Consider the following 20156-nt stretch of genomic DNA (forward strand, 5'->3'; position numbering starts at 1 on the left):
GGCTGCAGCTGTAACGAAGGCTGCAGTTACCTGAGAATAATCCTCTCTGCAGAATCGGTGCTTTTAGCGACAGCAAGGGCAAATACTGTTGATTTGAACCACCATGACACATTTCATTTTTAGCCGAGCGCCTGCGGTGCCATTACGCCGTGTTATTACTCGTACTGTTCTCCCGCTGACTGAGAAGGGAAGTGTGGCCGGGCTCTACTGGACCGCTGCTGGATTTCAGCTTAGCTCTAAGCTCTAAGCTCCGGTTCTCAGGGCGACAGCGGTGCTGCACGAGGCCGGCGGGTGCAGACTGGATTTAGGATCCCTGCAAGTATGGAGGTTTACAGCATCATGAAGGACTTACGCTGAATCTGCGAAAATGGCCCTCACGGTTACCCAGAGTGCGACGAACATAGCTGGGACCCCTGGAAAGGAAATAAAGCAATATTAAAATGAATTCGGCAAAAATATTCAAAGAGACTCCGCTAATAATGACTCATTTGGGTCGATTGGGGTGACACAGCATCCACATTGTATGCGCTGTGCTTATGTAGCCTACACGCACAGTGTGTACAATGCAGGAGCCGTAAAGCCCATTTTCACTCATGTGTTTTCTTATTATGCCAAATCTTTCAAAGCAGCGTCCCGTTCTTTTTGTTCAATCTACTTTGCATGCTAATTAGACCATCCGCTATTAAATTAATGTCATTAATGTGCTTGCTGTTAAGACCATTAATCACGCTGCTGCTATCTTCAGGGAGACAGGGTGCCAGTGAAGTGGAACTCACCCCACCCAATCAGAGTAAATCCCCACAAATACTTTCTGTCCGAGAAGAAGGTCATGAAGATGAGGCTGTGGAGGTAGAGACCCTCAACAAGGATCCAGTAGTAATTGGTTGCCAGGAAATACAGGAACAGGGTCACAACCATCTTGCAGCCAATCTAAATGCAAGCAGCAGATAAAGAGAGAAACTTTAATTAATAACCAACGATGAAAAAACTGCATCAAAGCTTGGAAATGTTCACCGCACCTCAGTGAAGTTGTCACCACGCTTCCTGTCATTTCTACTCTCCTGTTATTGCTTTGGCTTCATTTTATCTCCTCGGTCCTAATCCCACATCCTATCCCCTGCTCTGCCAGAGGACGGACCACCTCCACAAATATTAAATGAATTGCCTTGGAAAAAAAGCGCGTCAGTCACATGTTTCCATTCCTCGCCTTGTGCGTGTCTGATGGAAGCGATTCGCTCCTATCGATCAGCGCAGCGCGGCCGCCACCTGGATTTCTTGCTCTACCTGTGTAATCCCAGCCCTGAAGCACAGTCTTACACCTCCAGTCTATCTCCTCCAGTCTCTATTGGTGCTATGCGCTTATTGCTCCACAAAATAAATAAATAAATAAATAAATGAATAAAATAGAAAGCTACGAATGAAACGCCCCCTTTCATGTTAATAGTTGTTTACAGGATGCAAATGCGACAATTTAGTCATTCAACCTGATGAATGACCTCATGCAGAGTTTGTAAAGGTTTGTAAAAGAGACCAGATGCTTTTAAATGACTCAAGGCATGATTGAATTTCAGTGGAAATGAAACAACTGCTAAACAAACTGGATCAAACACTCTGCGGATATTTGATGATCGGATAAAGGATGATCTTTACAGCTACTAGATGCTTTAAAAAGCTGTTGCAGTTTAAAACTGGCAGAGTTTTTAAAATGTGATTTATTTTAGATGATACGCATGTTTGACACGGCACAAAAAAGACCTTTAGTCCTGATATTGTTGTCGCGTAGAAGATACAAGTACTAGGGCAGTAAACTGGAGTTACATGTTTCAGTTGCGCTGTGGAGCATGTGAATTTCCCCTGAGCTTCACTGATTGTCACTGAAAACAGTAAAACTCACACAATGCAAATTACTGATGAAATACAATAAAATAAATCAACAAATAACAACTAGCCAGCGTCCAGTGGAGAATCCTAGAAATGCGCTTTAGTGACATTTGATCCTGATATAAATCATTTGTGTTTGAGCAGCAGTAAATAATAATCCAGTATTACAGTTTAGGCCGTGGTATTGACAGAATGTGAGGAAGTCTTCGGGGCCCACACTGATTTAGTCAGCCATCGATTCAGCCTCCTCACTATTATCCGGCCTCAGCTCACGCTGCTGTATTGTGGAGCGGTTATTATTTCCGCTCGGCTCTGGCTCCTTAATGATAACCAGTCTTCTAATCGCCATCTGTAGCTTTCTGCCTCTATTTGTGTTCTAACAAGCTCTGTTCAGCTACAGCAGGGGTTTTTGGTATTGAGCATATTTCTAATTGCATTTTGATGTTTAAATTTAGACACATTCCTGCTACTTGCGTGTTAATTGTGTTATTACTGTATTATTATTCATTCAGGAGCAGAGACAGTTTATAAAAGACACAGGGAAGGAAAGAGTCAGATAAGTGGACTAAATAATGCTGAAGACATAATATGCAACAAAATTCTGCCTCGAAATCATAACCGTTTTTGTTCTTGGTTTTGAGATCATATGTTAAAAAAACTTCAAAGAGATTTTATTTACATTAGAACAAACAAACAAGTGTCCCAAAGTGACTTTCCTTCTGCTTTAATTATGCCGTTTAGGTGTAATTCACTTTGGAAACCACAGGATAAATTTATCTAATAAATACTGTATTTTTGCAGAATATCACTTTCTAGTTGTAAAAAGCCAATGAATAATTGTCTGTATTTGTGAATTTTATATACGTAAAACTCAAAAGTGAGTAGAATGACATACCAGCGGCTACTTGGATGCTCACACAGTGTATGTGCAGGTACTGTAGGTAGTACTTAGTGTCATGCGCTATCTGGTTGACTTACAAGCTCTGCTCTGTTGGTTGGTGAGATGTCCGTGATAGACATGAGGTCTTTCACCGTGACTCTTTCCATCTCCAAAGATGATCCAGAATAGAGCACGATATCCTTCACGAAAATGCTTATAGCTCGTAGCATGTAGGACACAAAGAGGTGCATGTGGATGTAGTTCCTTGTGCAGTGCAAACGTCTGGAGAGAAAAATAAAAACAGACAAGAGGTGAAAAGTTGTGTGTGTGTGTGTGTGTGTGTGTGTGTGTGTGTGTGTGTGTGTGTGTGTGTGTGTGGGCTGGCACACCTAACACATCTAAGTGTGCTTAGCATTTTCACACACACAAACAATACTCATCCTAATTAAAGCCAGCTGAACTCCACGCTGACTATAACATTCTGGGGATTTAGCGGCTTGAAACACACAAATATTAAATTGCTCGGCTCAAAGTGAGCTGTAAAAACCAAATTGCAAGCATGTGTGGAGGGACGCGTGCGCGATTCCTTCCAGACAAGCGCAACTTTATCTGTCAAAAACGGAAAATCCTCTCAAAACATCCTGTCTAAGACTTATTACCGTCAAGTGGGCTCTGGGGTTGTGCTCTGTTATTGGAATCAGGCTGGATCAATAGCTGCAAAGCCGTCGCCATTAGAGCGTCAAGCAAAAAGTCAATTTATAGGTAGCAGTATTTCTTATACTTAAAACACAACATTCTGAAGAATTACTGCATCCTGAAATGAGTCCACAGCACTAATTATTGCTTTTTACTCCAAAGCCTCATTAAGGAGCCCAATATTTGACAGGGTGCCCTCAGAGAGCGATTGTTGTAAGGGCAAAAACGAATCCAGTGTACATTTCCCTCGAGAAAAATATTGAACACATTTGCTAATGTGAAATATCCCCTTCCTCTCCTTGGAAAACATTCACGGGCTCTCCTGTCTGAGAGCTGACATGCTGAAGCGGAGACGTGGCTGCAGCGCTCCAGAACACACAGCCAGAATGTCAGACGGGCCCCTGGGACAACTTATTAAACTCATTTGGCCCGTAGATTTCCTGGTGCCAGTTGGGAGCTTTCCTACAGCGTTCCGTAGTGAACAGCACCTTTACAGTACATAGGTTCCCGATACGCTCAAATAAGTAAATAATGACAAACTGGCCCTAAGTTAATTAACTGTAAAAATATATGTATCAGAGCCATACAAAAAATGAATTCAACCTGGTTCTGGGGTTTATTTTCCTTTAAGCATTAAATCAGGCAGGTCAGATAGAGGGGCTATGGTTACTGTAAGCGTGTGCACACAGCCCTTATTGACTGATGCAGTGTAATCTGTCCATGACGGATGGAATTACAAAATCAATAGTCCAGCACTGGTTGTTTGTCACCAAAACCCTAAATGAGCTTGCGAATAACAAAGAATCTAAATGTCAGACAATGAGGCGTGTGCTGCTCCACAGCCTGGGGGCAGACGTCTCCTCAGAGCAAGAGATGCTTAATCCGCCAAGTCCAAGTAAAAGTCAAAGGTGACGTCGGAAATACCAAATATCGTGCAGTGCCTAATTAAGCCGCTAGGGTGACTGCTCGATGCCACGATAAAGCCCCCTCGTCTTTCATGAGGCCGCTGCGTTATCGGCCTCGCCGTGTGCCTGCGACCGATAAAATGTCACGCACAACATTCCCGCTCCCTCGTTTGATCCCTCCCGCCGCCGCTCTAATCTGAATCTCTGCCCCCGGGGAGCATTTGCCGGTGGAGGCGAACGACAGGCTGACTCACCGGAAATATCCCAGGATCATGACGGCGACCATGAGCGAGCCCAGGGAAATGGAGTAGCCCACGGTGTAGATGAGATACAGGCGGTGAAAGACCTCCTGTTGGGAGAGCGGCTTTGTTAGAATGATGAAGGTAAAGGGCTGCATCATCTCATGTATTTGCTTTTCTTCATGTTTCAGACACCACAGACATTTGACGAGACACTTGATTTAACACATTTCATCGCTTGTTTTCCGGACCACGTTACTTTAGAGAACACGTTTTTTTATTAGGAGACAGCTCTTCTGACAGCTCCTTCCCTGAAACTAAAAAGCTTGGAAATGCGTTGCCAGTTGGTTACAGAAGTTTCTCCGGTCCCTGTGAGTAACTGATGGAAACAGCACATGACGCGGGTGACGGCGGGCCGGTTTGACCTCCCGGACGTGACCTCACGGCCAGAGGACGCGCCGAGGAGAGCCACCAGCCGACATGTTGACAGGGCACCAGATGCTCCGCCGCTGTTAGCATTTAGCATCAGGCTAACGCGCCAGAGCAACGTCTGCGGCGTGGCGGCGCTTTCATTCGCACACATGCATTTGTCGTTAACTGCAACGGTTCCCTCGGGAGCCACTCAACATAAACACTCAGTCACAAAGACACCGAAGGGCGGCACGATGAGGTCACAGCCACGTCCTCCACATCGCAGTCCAACGAGTTTAAGTCTTTCACAGCCAACATTCAAAACACCTCTAAGCCTTATTGTAAACCCTGATGTCTCATTTTATGCCTGTCACTGACAAAGACGTAACTATGGGCAACCTTAAGTACTGGAGAGACCTTTACCTCAACAACTATAAGCCTCCTATTCTAGGTCATCATAACAGTTCTTGTGTGTCTACATTCACCCATTAGTCTGTAGTTTTAGCGTGAACATGAAAATGATGAATAATGGTTAATTCACTTAATGACTAAAAAAGCAGATGCAAAGTGTGTTACACATTCAAGGGGACTTTAATTGGTTTGGGGGGTGGGGGGGGTTGCGATAGTGGAATAGTTGACTAAAAGGCTTCAACATCCACTGTGATCATTTAGTCCGGCAGCAGATTCAAAGAAGCCTTTTCTCTTAATCATTATGTGGGAAGATGTAAAAGGAAAAGGGGTGCATCTCACCTCTTTATTGACGTTGTTGTCATACAGGAACTTCGCACATTCGCTATAATTGGCCCACGTCTTGTTGGATGTGGTCAGTTCCCATGTTCCGTTGTTGTCACACCGCCGGTATGCTAGTCCTAGACACCAACACACGTCTCGTTTTAATTAAGGGGACTCGCCAGCGCTTCGCTAACACGGTCAAATGATCGCAACGCGTTGGTTAACTTGAGTTTGAATGGGGGGAGTCGAGGAGGCGGCCCTCAACCCTCTTCCCGCACCTTTATGGTTGAAGTCATAGATGTACTCTGGACAGGCAGTGGACACAAGCCTTCCTGGAGGCCCCTCGGGCCAGCAAACGATGCCATCCCATTCTGGGGAGCAGTATCCATCTGTAGGAGAAGAAGAAGCAGTCAAATAAATAAACTTTCATCTCAGAATACAGTTTTCTGCTTGTTCTGGTGTTTTTTTTTTCCCGAGGAAACACGGGTCACGCAGGGAACACACATACTTGTCCACTCCTCGTCTATTGTAACATAATCGGGACTTGCGATCGTGGAATTCCCAGAATCCTGATCACAACACGTCCATTGAGTTTTAATTTGCTCATTAGTTCGTTAGTTCCATCAGATTTCCATAACGGCCCAACCATACTGTTTTATGTCGTTTGGAATTGGACTCAGTATGGATCTCATTGTCAAGATTCCCCGCGACACTGCTCACATTGTGGCAGCCTAAGTAGCCTGTTGAGTCCCTCACTCTGGCGTGAGGCTGCGTTTGGCCTGGGTGAAGGCAACCTGACAAAACTCTCACATCTAAAGGTTTTAGGTCAAATCTCAAGATCATTCTAATAATCATTGACAGTATTTGAAAAGTTTCACAGCGTTCTTGTTGCCAGGTTCTAAAAGTAGCGATCCAAAGCAGCTGAGGAACCGTCCTCCGTGTTGTTCCAAAGTGCTGACTTTGCTGTTCATCTCCATCCATCTCGCTTTAACTGCGGAGGAGGCGCTGCAGGACAGCTCGCTGTCAGACGAAGGCCCGTTCCCCACGCAGATTCCTGGCACAGTTCTCGCTCATGGCTCAGCATTTGTGTAGCATTATCGAAAACATCTGCCCCGCTATGACCACTAATAAGAAGCCAGGGATAAAACGAAAGCCATCCTCTTTTTGCAGCGGATCCATTATTTTCTCATTCCTCTAATCAAACGCACAGGAAAGCATGCGAAGCGGTGACGACATGCTTTTTATTTGCCCGTCACTCGCGGCGCTAAATTAAAGAGCAGACTGCGTGGAGCTGATCCGGGCCAGAGAAAAGAAAAGATCTGCACTGACCACAGTGAATGGAGCGGACGTAGAACTGCTCACTGTGCCATAGCTTTTACTATACTGGGACCACCTACTAACACACAAAGATCATTTCCCGTAGATTTCTTGACCATGATTAAATATAACCGTGGCCACCAGGGGACTTTTGGTATTAATGATGCAAGAGGGGGTTTTAATAAGGTTTTCTTTGCTACTCAACGGATTTGCTTGGGACGTGCAGATGTCAAAACACGTTTTGCACTTCGTCCTGATACATGCAACCTTTCGTAATGACTGCAGATGTTACCCTACACCGCGACCGCAAGCTCGAAGGCTGAGCTATTTTCACACAGCAAGGCCTGGGGCATCGAACCCACATCCCTCCACTGTCCTCTCCAGGCAAACCTCACCGTCTCCCTCAAGGAAAACCTTGTCTCAGCAGCGTAATGGAGACCGTTTGTGTATTTAAAACACAACTGAGAAATGAAAGCAAACAGATGAAACGCAGCTAATGTGCGAGCGGCAGCCTCACGTGAAACCCGATCGCGTCTCCGCGAACCCAGAAGCACATGATCAGCTCATTACGCTGCTTTTTAAACAGTCACCACTTCTCAGCTCCCATAATAGACCAGAAAACCCCAAGTTTACAGCGCCAGAAAGGAGAAAAATCTCAGAGGGTGGTGAGACGGGACACGGAGGACTAATACAGATGTTTAACAAAAATGAGTTTACCTCAAACCAGATTCAAAGAAAATAATAACACGGTAAATATAGACGTCCCACTTCATAAAAACACTGGGATCAGTCCTCAGGAAGCACAAGAGCACACATGCGCTCTTAAGTGAAGTTACAGCCATCGATGTGCAACCATCCGATGGAGATCAGAAACAACAGGGCGAGTCACAGCTGTGTGGCAGCGTCGTCAGGCATGCAGGTCATCGCTCAGGTGCAGATGTACCTTCAGAACAGCACCTCCAGCGCTTCACGCAGCCTCAGTCCGACGCCCCTGACGGGCTCGTTAGTCCATTCAGTCCCATCAGGTACGAGCGCCGGTTTAAAGTCATCTTAACTGTTTGTGACGTGATGAGTGTTATTACTGTTTTATTAACACTTCCTTTTTGCTTTTTTGCAGAGGGATACGAAACATTGCATGGACTCTCGTGCAGGTTTAACGCCACAACACTGCATTAAAATTTAGTTTATGACTTTTATGTAAATGCAAAGACGCGGCAGAGGCCCTCGGAGCGCGCTCCTGCCAGTCACTGTACGACGTGTCATGATCGATTAGGCGTAAGGGTGGTCGGAGAGCGACACGGAGCCCGGTCTGAGCGAGGCCGTAACGTTGGACTGGCTGCTCTGCTCCGCATTAGCATGTCGGGACCTCACACGAGCTGCCGTTTGGCGCCTGCGATCCTCAATAGTAGCAATTCTGTCATATTTTCTCAAATCCAATTTAAGATTTGCGGGCATTTATGAAAACCATGAAAACACGGGGCACGGTAAGTACAGGGACCCGTCGACAAAAGCATCCGTGTTCCGAGGCTGGAAGTAAACATTTTTAATTATGTGTTTCATTTACAAGGGGGTATCGTTTGGAGGGTCGAGGAATCCAATGCGACCACAATGCACTGGGGTTGAAGAGAAAATAATACGACTGGTTTGGCTGTGGAATTCAAAACCCTCCTCTGAACAATCAACTGGGAAAATGACGGTAGCCGCAACGAGATACAGTAGATGCTGGGGTCTACTGGAAAACGGCGCTCTTCAGACACCCATAAATACACAAATATACCCCGGGATTCGCTTCGCCCTCAATCCCAGCCTCTGGAAAGCCACAGGGAGGATAAAGGAAACAGAGCAGCACTTGTAAGTTTAACCTTCAGCTGCTAACAGCTAAAACGACTTCCCAAAGTGCTTCTATCCTAAACTTGTATCCTTTAAAACGACGTGTTTGGTCTCCAACTGACAGAGATCTTTTCAGATCAACAGTGAAAAAAGAAAAAAAATCACATTAAGCTAATCAAGGCTGTCGTTGCCTGAGCCTGCTGCAGATTCTGTTCAAGTGGCATAAGAAACATACATTTAACATAGTGATGTGTGCTGCTAATATAAACACTGTAATTATTGAAATGGGGCTGATTTACAAGTACAAGGTAAAACCAGACATCTTCTCACCAGGAATCCTGGTCCCTGACTTGATGTTTCCCTCACACTTCCTTCTGGCTTTCAGCAGCAGGCCGATCTGCTCATCCTTTGTCAGCACATCATCTGCAAACACCTGCAAAGGTAGACAGATAAAGGGAGTTGAGACAATATTTAAATGTTACCAATATACTTTATCTATTTACAGTACGACATATTGGGCTTTAAAATCTGCACAGTAAAAACAAAACAAGTCTCACTTTCACTAGTTCTTCAGAATCCTGTCTTGTTTTCCTGTGGTTTTGCTCATTACATGGTAACTAATAGGAAATGACAGGACAAGATGACTTTCTATTTCCTTGCATCTTATATTTTCTCAGCTTGTGCACGTTGGAGGGGCTTCCGGTGTGGTTTTCATGTCAGGGAAACCGTTTCCATTCTCGGGGGTCCAGCTGACTGGCTTGCCTTGCGCTTGCCCGCTGGTCACTCTTGGACAACGGCAAATGTGACCGTATTAAAATTGACCCCGTTCGTTTCTAACGCGGCATGACAGGGAAAGTGGAAAGGAAAACACAAAAAGAACTGAGGCCAGAGCTCACACCGAGGCGCACGGATCACGCTGTCGCACACGGGTTTCATTGGAGAAAAAGAGGCAATATGTGAAGTCACAACGCATGCGCGTGCAGTAAGCAGCGCCCGGAGGTACAGCAAAACAACAACAACTCCCGCTTTTGCTTTTCTGCTTCACTCATGCAGAGCAAACACAACAAATTAAAGACAGACGTTCAGTCAGAGCAGCTGATTCTCTGGCTGCCGCAGCGTTTGTCAGGTTTGGAAGACATAAATAAATGCATTTCTCAGTTTTATTAGTGAAACGATGACTAGTGTAGTAACAAGATGTAGAGAAAAGGGAAGTAAAGGCACGAGGTTAAACACAGCCACATGTTTATAATGAATAAAATGTGCACGACCACTATTTTCAGGGCATGTTGGATTATTTTAATTAAAAATGTGAGATATGATATGTGCCTGTGTTTGAGCCTGAAGTACAGAAGTAGCAGTAGTTGTAAGGTCTTATAAATAGAAGCTCTAGAGGCCAATCTACTTTTTTTCAGGTTTATTGATTGAGCATCTCGCAAAGCAGATAGTAATTCAGTTTTATTGCATCAGTAAACCTGCGATGGACTGGCGACCCATCCAGGGTGTACCCTGCCTCTCGCCCGTAGCCAGCTGGGATAGGCTCCAGCACCCCCGTGACCCCGCACTAGGGAGTAAGCGGTTAAGAAAATGGATGGATGGATGGATGCATCAGTAAACACCCACTCAGAGGCAAAGACGGGACCTGCAACCACCGCGTCTTCACCCTTCAAGGTTATTTATGTGCTACCCTGCTGAATACTGTGAAGCCTGATCTCATTGTGAGGACAATGCCATAAACACACATATATACAGTAGTAATATCAGATTCTAGTAGGTGCAGCTTATCACTGGCATTGACCCCAGGTTGTGAAGCAACAGTAAAGGCCACGAAAAACATTCAAGTGCGTAAACGCAGCAAATGACTAAACTAGTTGTAGTATGCGTATGTTCCATCCATGCCACTGGAGCAACTAATTCTTACAGTTGGCTGCTATAAGTGGCCTGAAGCCACTGCAGCGAAGCCACCCTGATGTTTTCCAGACATTCTGAGCGGTCTCCGGTGCCCGGCTCTAATCTAAACGAAGCCTCGTATATAAACGTGTGTACATTGTCTGTGGCGGCAGAAATGAAACTGTAAATAGTCGCGGTTGTCGCTGCACACAAAACCATAACACCGCCACCCATCAATATTTTCTCTCCTTTCAGGCCTGAAATAAGGATGTCCAGTCTCGCAGATGAATAAGGTCACAGAATGAAGACGTTTATGGCTTTGCACAGTAAACAACCGCAGATGGAACAACATCGGACCGCAGGCGAACAGGGATAGATACAACCTGTTTACTGTACGAACCGTGCCAATATAGAATATTCCACCGACAGCTAGAGACATTTGCTCTATTTTCACCTGAATACCTGACTGGTGCTGCTGCGCTACAGGCGAACGCGTAACCAGAGACAGTCGCAGTCCGGCCGGTGCCGATCACAGACGCGACGCGGCTTCGGAATCCTTTATCTTGTGGACGAGAATGAATGAATCCTCGTGTCAACTAGTTCACCGCAGTCTGAAATCACAGGGTGCGCATCAGCCGCAACTTGCTTCACTCAGCTATTTTCTGCAGCACAAACTGGCCGTTGTAACACATTAGGAGCAAACATCCGAACCTTTACAGTGCTTGTGAAATATTAAACTAAAATGAGGCGTGGAGTTTATTTTCCTTTTGAAAAACCAGAGTCCTGCTCACACAGTCGCAGCAGAGTATCACTTACCACTTTAAGAAGAGCATCCTGGGTAATAAGTGTGCCCGCTGATTATTCCTAAAAACTATTCCTCTTCCACTGGCTGGAGTCCAAACCCCCAAAGTAAACAGGACTCTTGCAGGGAGAAACATGGACATTCTTATTTACTGCGTTTCGCCTAAAACACAGTATTCTGTTTGTTAAATCCTTTTGACCGTGTGCCAAAATGAAAATTAGAAAAATACACACCGTGTAAATATGGGCCTTTTCATCACTGCTTGCTAGAATATAAACTCCACTCCAGCAAACCACAGGTTTCTATTTGTCTTCACAAACTGCGGCTTGACGAGCTAAACTGCAGCTCTACATAAGACCAATATTGAGAGAACTGTATTTAGGCTGTTTAGTGTGTAAAGACAGTGTGAGCCGCTAGGACACATACTGACGCTACACACTATGGGACTGTAGGTGTATTTGCAGTCCAGTTTTAGTTTTCTTATTCTAGCGTCTGTTTGCTGAATTATTTTAAGTATGAAACGTGGATTTGTGCAGCGCTACAGATGAAGCCCATCCACGATCGCCTGTCCGTGTTTGACATTTCGCTACATGGACCAAACCAAACAAGACAGAGCAAAAAAGCAAAGCTTTTTTTTTTTTTTTTTTTTCGATGGGACTCTACGTCATGCATAGATTGAGTGGAGACACTGGGTTTCTGGTACATTACCAACAGTCTTGATTGTGGGACAGCCTTGCCCGTTCTCCTTTTATTCAAGAACGCTGTGGTTGACCAGAGTCATTTCCTGAAATTCCCCAAAGTGAATCGGGGAGTCTAATGCTGGCGCTTGTGAGGTAGACTTTATTTAAAGCACAAAACAAACAAAAAAAAAGAAAACAGAACATATTCCAATGTTTAAACAAACCACTAAATCACCACTCAATTCAATGTGTAATTGATGAGTGATATGTCAACAAAGTAGAACCCAGAAGAAATAATATTAGAGTAGACGCACATATACTACAAACAAATATGTGCATCTATTATAATGAGTAGCTATGGATTCAAACACCACAGAACTGAAGTATCTGGAGCTGCAGATGATTAAAGTCTAAACGGATCCTGACACGGTTTCCTTAAAAATGACTCAGAGTGGAGCTCAGTCAATGAACACAATAAAATGAGTAATTATATCAACTGGTTCAGGTAATTACATATTAATTACGCTCAAACGAATAAGCAACGTAAAAAGGAAAAGCTCATTATGAGTTCCGCTATAAGATTCAGGTGAGATTAACTTCAACTCTTCCATAAGACGATAAAAGGAAACAACATTGTGATTGCAGCTGTTTCAGTCAGAGTGTAATTAAAAAGTGATCTTCTCCTCACGTTGGGCGATATATATTTTCCTTTGCTGCCGTTTTTGTTTATGCATTGAAGGGAAATGTGTCATTAACCCTTTCATAGCGACAACTAGCCATTTGGTCAAAAACGCAGAATATTATTATTTTCTCCTTAGCGTGACCCGATAATATGTCTTTTGGCCGATCAGTCAGTGAGGATGAGATTTTGGGCTAAATGGTCGCATAAAGTGAGACTTTCCTTTCTGGATCACACTTCGCTGATGAATAATATACAGATAATATTGACTATGCGGCCAGTAAAGCGCCTCTATTATGGACACAGTGGAATGTTTGCCTTATGTACTTGTTTTGGTCATTTGCCATTCTTTACACCAAGGGCTAACCTTCACTTCCTTGCTGCTGGCACATATTCAAAGTTTGATCCCGAGGGCTTTTCAACTTTCCTGTACATTTCTTTTTCTCCCTGCAAAATAGAGGGGTTTAGAAAATTATAACTCCGCTGAATCTTGTTTTTAATGGCCTGTCTTCTATCTGGAAAAAACATGAATATGTTACTTTTGACATATTGCACCGCATGAATGTTCTAGCGGATGAGGTTCCTGGATATTATAAACTCTATGAGTCAGTGCCACTCCTTTTCAACTGTGCAATTTGCATTTGATGATAAAAACCACAAACCACAAGACTGGCTGTCCTTTGGAAACGCTTGCCGACCACATTCTGACTTAAAGCAGCATTTAGTTCCTAATTATACCCTACTCTGGCCGTAAGCTGGAAGAACAGCACTTTTGTCCTTGATGGAAACATTGTGTGAGCCCTGGGAAGCAGCATGGATCTCATGAAGCCCAGAAAGTGATTGTGTTATTCTCTAAATTAAAAGGGACCGTGTTTGTGAGACGGGATTTAATACACCGAGGACGGCCAATAAAACACTGCATTTAAAGGACACTCGAACACTCACACACTGCTAGCATGATCAATAGTTTTATAATCTATAGGAGCTTCCATTCAAACTTCTGCTTTACTAGTTTTACTGCACAGACTGTAACAGTAACAGTATGATAGGACTTTGATTACTGCGTACAGTATTTGTCAGAAACCTTCACAAAAACATTCACACCTACGTATTAATGGCCGCTACAAAACAGCCATTAACCCATAAAGGGGGGGTTATACTGTACCACGTCAGGCTACAGATGGAAACTGCTTCTCAATCATAAAAATAATGGTTAAGGCTGCAGAATGTACTGGGATGGACAGCGGCTTCGGACTAATGGACTCCCACTGCTTCACGACAAAGACGAGGTCAACCTTGAAGCGTCTAAAAGCCTTTAAAGGTCATTTTGTTACGATTCAGTTCACAGCTGCCACAAACGTTTCGGCCTACTCTGTCCGTTAACAGCAAATCTAAAGCCTCTGAAGAACCACGTCCTTGCGTTGGAAGCACTCAATCTCATCGTCGACTTCATAATTGGTTACAGGTTGTTTGTAAATTCATATTTCCCTCTGTACAAACAGTCGTCGCCTTTGACGTCAGAATCATCATCATCATTAGTGTTATTTCCTTCAGCTGTAGCAGCTGAGCCCATAGACAACAAGAGCAGAACCTGGTGCTGCCTTCAGGTACCAAACGCCTGTGAGATGCTTTAACAAAGCGATGCAGACTACACCGTTCGCCATCACCAGAGACAAGCAGACACTGCAATCAGTGACGGAAGATCAGAAAAAAGAAGACACAGAGGGAAGCACGCGCAGCAATCAGCCCTGTCCACAGCTTCAGCAGCAGCCTGGTGTTTGGACAAGGACACTGCTCGTACAGAAGACCCATAATTTAACTGCTTTGGCAATGAAGCCTTTTAAATTGAGGACTAATGAGGCACAGCTTAATCAAGCGAGATGTGAAGCCTCGGGACGTGGACATGAAACAGTTTCACAGACTTGATTTTTAAACTTGGGTTTTATTTAGGTTTTATTTAAAAATGTCGTGTTGGAGTTTAAATTAAACATCTGGATCATTCGCACAACACATTTGTTGAAGGACAAACACGCAAAGAATGTAAAATTAAAATTAAAACTTCAACTGCAACGCATCCTACATCCTACACTTTGTAGAAAGACTGTGATTCAAAGCTGAATTACTTATTAGCAGTTTAGAATATATCTTAATTAATTAAGTGGCACATTGCCAGAAACCTCTGGACCATGAAAAATTATAAATCAAACTTCTCAATTCAGCATCACACAGTTCACACATTTTCTGGAGCAATATTTATATTCACTGCGTTTCTACAGTATAAATGGAGCTGTTACAGTATTTTATGTTTCCTGCTCTTATTTCTTTGTACTGATTCCTGCTGTGCATATAAAAAAAAAAAACGTTTCTGCCCGATTCTATTGCTCCACAGAGTGAGTTTCTGGTTGCATCAAAACAACATTTAAATCATTTAATGCCAATCGGAGCATTTAGATGCGGTAAACGCTCCAGTATGTGCAGAGAAAAGCAGCACACAGGCTAAAACAGTCGGTCTGTCACCTTCGACTGGCAGCGAGGTTCAGTCACTGGTGCTGAGGTCTTTGAACCGTGTTTTCATTTGACTGGAAATGACTCATGGGTAAAAAGCACAGCCTACAGGAACGGGCAAAGTGCACATGGACTATACAAGTCAATATCACACAGACTACTGTAAACACGACGTAAGGATCGTCGGAAGACTGCATGAACGGAATGATATGAAGGACGGTCCAGATGTTTAAGGCGTGAACCTACAACATCTGCCACGTCACTGGCAGATTAAAATGAGCTTCACAACAAGACGATCCAGGATTACATTTGTGAACTTCAGCTCTGCACCCGTGTCTGAACTGAGATCTCTGTCCTGCAGCGAGAGGATTTCTTACTGTACTGGAAAATGTGGAGCTGTGAACTGCACCTTTCCAAACCCATAAGCCCCTGAGTTTTGCAATGAAACTAATAAAGGTCCTTTTAAGAAATCTGGCCTCCTCTCGGCCATAAGCCATGTGCCAGGGGTGTATTCCTGCACATAATTTGAGCTGCTTCCAAATCATGTAAAACAACTGGTTCAGATGTGTGAAATCCTACTCTACACAGTTTACAAATGAAACAGTGCCCATGTTAGTTTTAGCCATATTTATCTAAACTCATTCGTCAGGACTTAGTGAATGAGAACTGAATGTTCTCATTAAGTTATCTGGCAAGAAAAGGTTTTTGAACATTTTGGTTTTAGTCAAAACAAAGCGAATAAACGCGTCATGTGAATGAAACGTTTTGAGTTTAGAGCATAATTGAATGAAAATAAGCCACATAATAATATCTTGATTGTTTTGTAGAGAAGGTCTGAAATGAAAAAATACACATGCAATAAAAAAATGAAAACATTCAAGGAAATGCAACAACAATGAGTTAAGTTTAATTTAAAACATACACTGGAAAAAGATGATGAAAGTCATGAGGTTCATTTAGCACCACGACCTACGATAAACCCGCAGCTTAATAAGGCTAAATACTCCCAGCACTGCACCACGAGCGGTAGCTGGACTCCCACCAGCCTCTGGACGAGAAGGAAGCCAAGAAGGTGTTGATGTTATTTTGTACTTGCACACCAGCATTTAAATGAATTTGTTAAGAAAATACTTGCACTTTCTACACATGCAGCTGAAGTACTAGACAGATATTAATCAAGTCCAATATCAGTTTTCTAGGTTATATGCACATCTGAATAAACATATGTCTCCTCAGATTCAATATTTGCATTTATTCGGACATTTTTTTTGACGAGCTGTCATTGCTCTGCGCTGACCAGCTAGTTATGTTGTAGCTTCAGGCTGGTGACGGGAAAACAGCTGTTGACGAATACATTCAATCCACGTGCTGTTATTATATTCCTAACAGTTACAAACGTCACTGCTGCTGCATTCAGGGGGCGCCAGGTTCTCCTGCGAGCTTCGTTCCCCTCACATCAGTCAGTGGCAAAGGCCTCGGCATAGCCGGGAATTTCTCACGTGCCAATTCCCATCAAGGCGCCCCAGGATTCCAGGCATATTCTCTGTGAGGAAGTCCGAAGCACAATATTGATACAGCAGGTACCGGACGGAAAAGAACAACACGGGTCTCATCACAGCAGCAGCAATTAATCAGCGTATCCCGACTTTCTGAGCGCTTTAATTATAATCGGCCTTTTATTCATTTCTTCGTGTCACGCTTGAATGAAAACAATGTTGAATACAGGACTTTTCTCTTCAGGCCCAGCAGACAGACAGCCTTATCACGGGCTGACAGGGGGAGGAAGCACATCACTCTGCGCTCTGTCAAATCTGGCACATGGTCACAGCTTCAGCTGAGCCCAACAGGACCTTCACCGCGTGCAAAACGCCCCCATTAAACTTTAATTTATAGCCTATTCAGTATAGAATGTAAACAGCTTGAGGCAAGATTTTAGAGTCAAAGCGTCAGAGGCAGTTTGTAGCCTCTGGTGTCAAATTGCTACTCGTTAGCTTTTGAAGATGCATCATTCACGTCATTCAAAAGAAGAATCAACTTAATAAAAGCTAACAGAGATTCACTCATTCGCTACAAGGACAAGCGGAAGCTCTTCAGGAGCGCTGGGGTTCCCAGGGCGGAGGAACGTTATGAGAAATATTCGGTGGAAGTGTAACTTTTTCGGCGAGGTGTAAAAGTGGTGTTGAGTTACACACACTCTGACATTCTTTAAGTAGGAAAGTGAAGGAAAAAGGCCGGGGTCAGGCAAAGTCATGAAAACAAGGTCCTTCCTGTGCCAAACACAGCCATGGTATAAGCTTACCGCGCTGCTGAAACGGAAGACCCGCGCGTTAGGAGTCTGGAGGAGCTGAGCAACGTGTCCGTCAAGACAGGGAGAAAGTCAGCCACAGAAATCAGATTAGCCCAGGAATCCTCTCCGGCTCAGGAGCGTTAGCAGACTGGACGCGTGAAGCCTTTCATCCCACCGCGAGCGACCGGAGCGGAGGCCGCGCACGGCTGGAAACATCAGGAGACGCGGTAAAACCGACGAAGCAGCAGGAGGTCGAGGACCCGCCGGTGGCGCGCGTGCGCTGGAACCTGCAGCGTCAAGCAGTTACGTGAGAGTAGACGCGTCAGCTGTCGATGTGCTTCTGCGGTGATGATGTGACGTGTGCGTGCAGGCTGTTTTCTCTGCGCTTCCTGTGGACAAGGGACGTTCACTTCCTGCTCCTCAGAGTCCACTCTGAATGCTTCGCTGACCTCTACTCACCTCTTTTACCTGTGTGTTGGCTTTACATCTAGGCTCCTGGTGATGCAGGGCTTATTTACTGTACAACACAGGAAACGAGACTTCAGATATCTATCTTCAGATAACGAGGCTTTTTCAGATATCTAGCTCCCTCTACCAGCTTCACATTGATTCAACATAGTTGACTGGCCTCTGTTGGGTCAGTGGTGGTATAAAGAGCACTCTGGAGTTGAAGCGTGCACATTTATTCTAATTAAAACTCTCCAAGCAGCCTCATATATTTTCCGGCTCACTTTCAGGTCTAATTAGTGGGAGAGCTGAACAGCTCTCACACTATTGATATCTTCGCTCTTTCTTTTTCTTTTTCTTCTTATTATTTCGCCCCGTTTTCCGGTCGCTTTCATCGTCTCAACGCTTCGTCGTAGAACCATGGTTCAACGTTCTAAATGTCAGACGATGCAGACTATTACTTTTCACGTTTTCAGCTTTTCAACTTTTAACGTTATTCATCGTTTTATGTCATTTTTTATAATAGTCGTCTATTGGAATCATCGTCAACTTCGATCAACGTTCTCAACGTACGTCATCGTCAGACGATCAATGCTCTTAATTTTCACGTTTTTAGCTTCTCAACTTTTAACGTTATTCAACGTTTTTCATCATGATTTTTTAATGGTCGTCTATGGGAATTATTGTTCAACTTTTTGTCAACTTGCCTCTTTTCGTCAGCTTCTGTCATCGTCATACTTTGACGTAGAAACTCCATTTCAACGTCAAAAGTGTCTATCATCTTTCAACTTTATCTGTGTAAAGCAGCGTCCTCGTATCTTTTATACTTTTCAACTTGTGAGCGTTTAAATATGGTGTGGTTTTTGTTAAATTTTCAGCTTTTCCATTAGTGTGTATTGCGTCAGCTAGAGTGCGTGATGTCACAGCTACAGTGAGAAGGTGCGCTTTTTAAAGACAGAACTTCTGTCTTTAACTCGTCACTACAGTCACAATTTTTACTCTATCAACGTAATTACTTCACTAAATCGTAGTCATAATTGTCTTCTTTCTAATGATGTGTCTGGCTTTATCCGCAGACCTATACTTTAGTCGCTATCGACCTCAAAGCGCAGAGAGATCCTGAAAATCTCCCATAGACTCTAATGATAATTTATGGCAGACGTCTGGAGAAAAAAACAGGAGGAGACATATTTTGAAAATGCGACTGTGGCTACAAGCTTTCGTCCTCAAACATAAAATTAACTTCACTTGTTCAGGGAAGCCTTGGGATTCATAAAATGAAAATATTTTTGTAATAACTATTATGGTTTTGCTGGAATAAGCCTATTTATCAAGGGTGAAAGTCTGCTTTCACAGCGCAGAGTGAGCCTGAGTTTCCCGCCTTTCGTCTCCATGGCGATGGCGCAGCTGCAGATTTGACTGACAGGTCAAACTGCTGATGCTCAGTGTACACAGCAGTTCCATGCTTATTACTGATTAGTCAACTACACTATTGGATTGTGTAGTAATTAAGCACACACTTCCTCTAAATCCTTTCAAAGTAAAAGCACCAAGCCAAATAATTAGTTTTAATAGCAATATTTCTGCTTTTAGATGGGTAATTATGATTATTTAAAGATAGATTAACAGTGTAGTAATTACCCACACATGCTTCCTTTACGCCCTTTCAAAATAAAAGCACCAATGCAATTTATTAGCTTTAACTGCACTGTTTTTGCCATTGAATGGGTAATTATGATTATTTAAAGACTAAATGACAGTTACGCTATTGCCCCCACACATTTCCTCTAAATCCTTTCAAAATAAAAGCACCAATTACAATTTATTACCTTTAATGGCAAGATTGATTAGAAAATTTCTGGTTCTGAATACTTACCAATCGTTAATGAGACTGTTTTAGAGTTCAGTAATTAACCACTCACACTTATTAGGGTGCTTTTATTCTGAAAGGGCTTAATCTAAATATTTTGCTTTGATA

The 20156-nt window shown here is 43.6% G+C and overlaps 1 protein-coding gene across 1 annotated transcript in view; it reads right to left on the reverse strand.

Moving 5' to 3' along the window:
• pth1r (parathyroid hormone 1 receptor) overlaps positions 1-20156 on the reverse strand; it is a 29398-nt gene that overhangs the window by 4098 nt on the left and 5144 nt on the right. The window contains exons 2-8 of the mRNA XM_029130738.3: positions 9222-9324; positions 6023-6133; positions 5763-5881; positions 4617-4711; positions 2860-3043; positions 777-930; positions 353-413 (exon numbers count right to left, since the gene is read on the reverse strand). Of these exons, the coding sequence (XP_028986571.1) occupies positions 353-413; positions 777-930; positions 2860-3043; positions 4617-4711; positions 5763-5881; positions 6023-6133; positions 9222-9324 (827 nt within the window). The remainder of the gene's footprint in view (positions 1-352; positions 414-776; positions 931-2859; positions 3044-4616; positions 4712-5762; positions 5882-6022; positions 6134-9221; positions 9325-20156) is intronic.

Source organism: Betta splendens, chromosome 17 (genome assembly GCF_900634795.4).
Source record: "Betta splendens chromosome 17, fBetSpl5.4, whole genome shotgun sequence".
Lineage (NCBI taxonomy): Eukaryota > Metazoa > Chordata > Actinopteri > Anabantiformes > Osphronemidae > Betta > Betta splendens.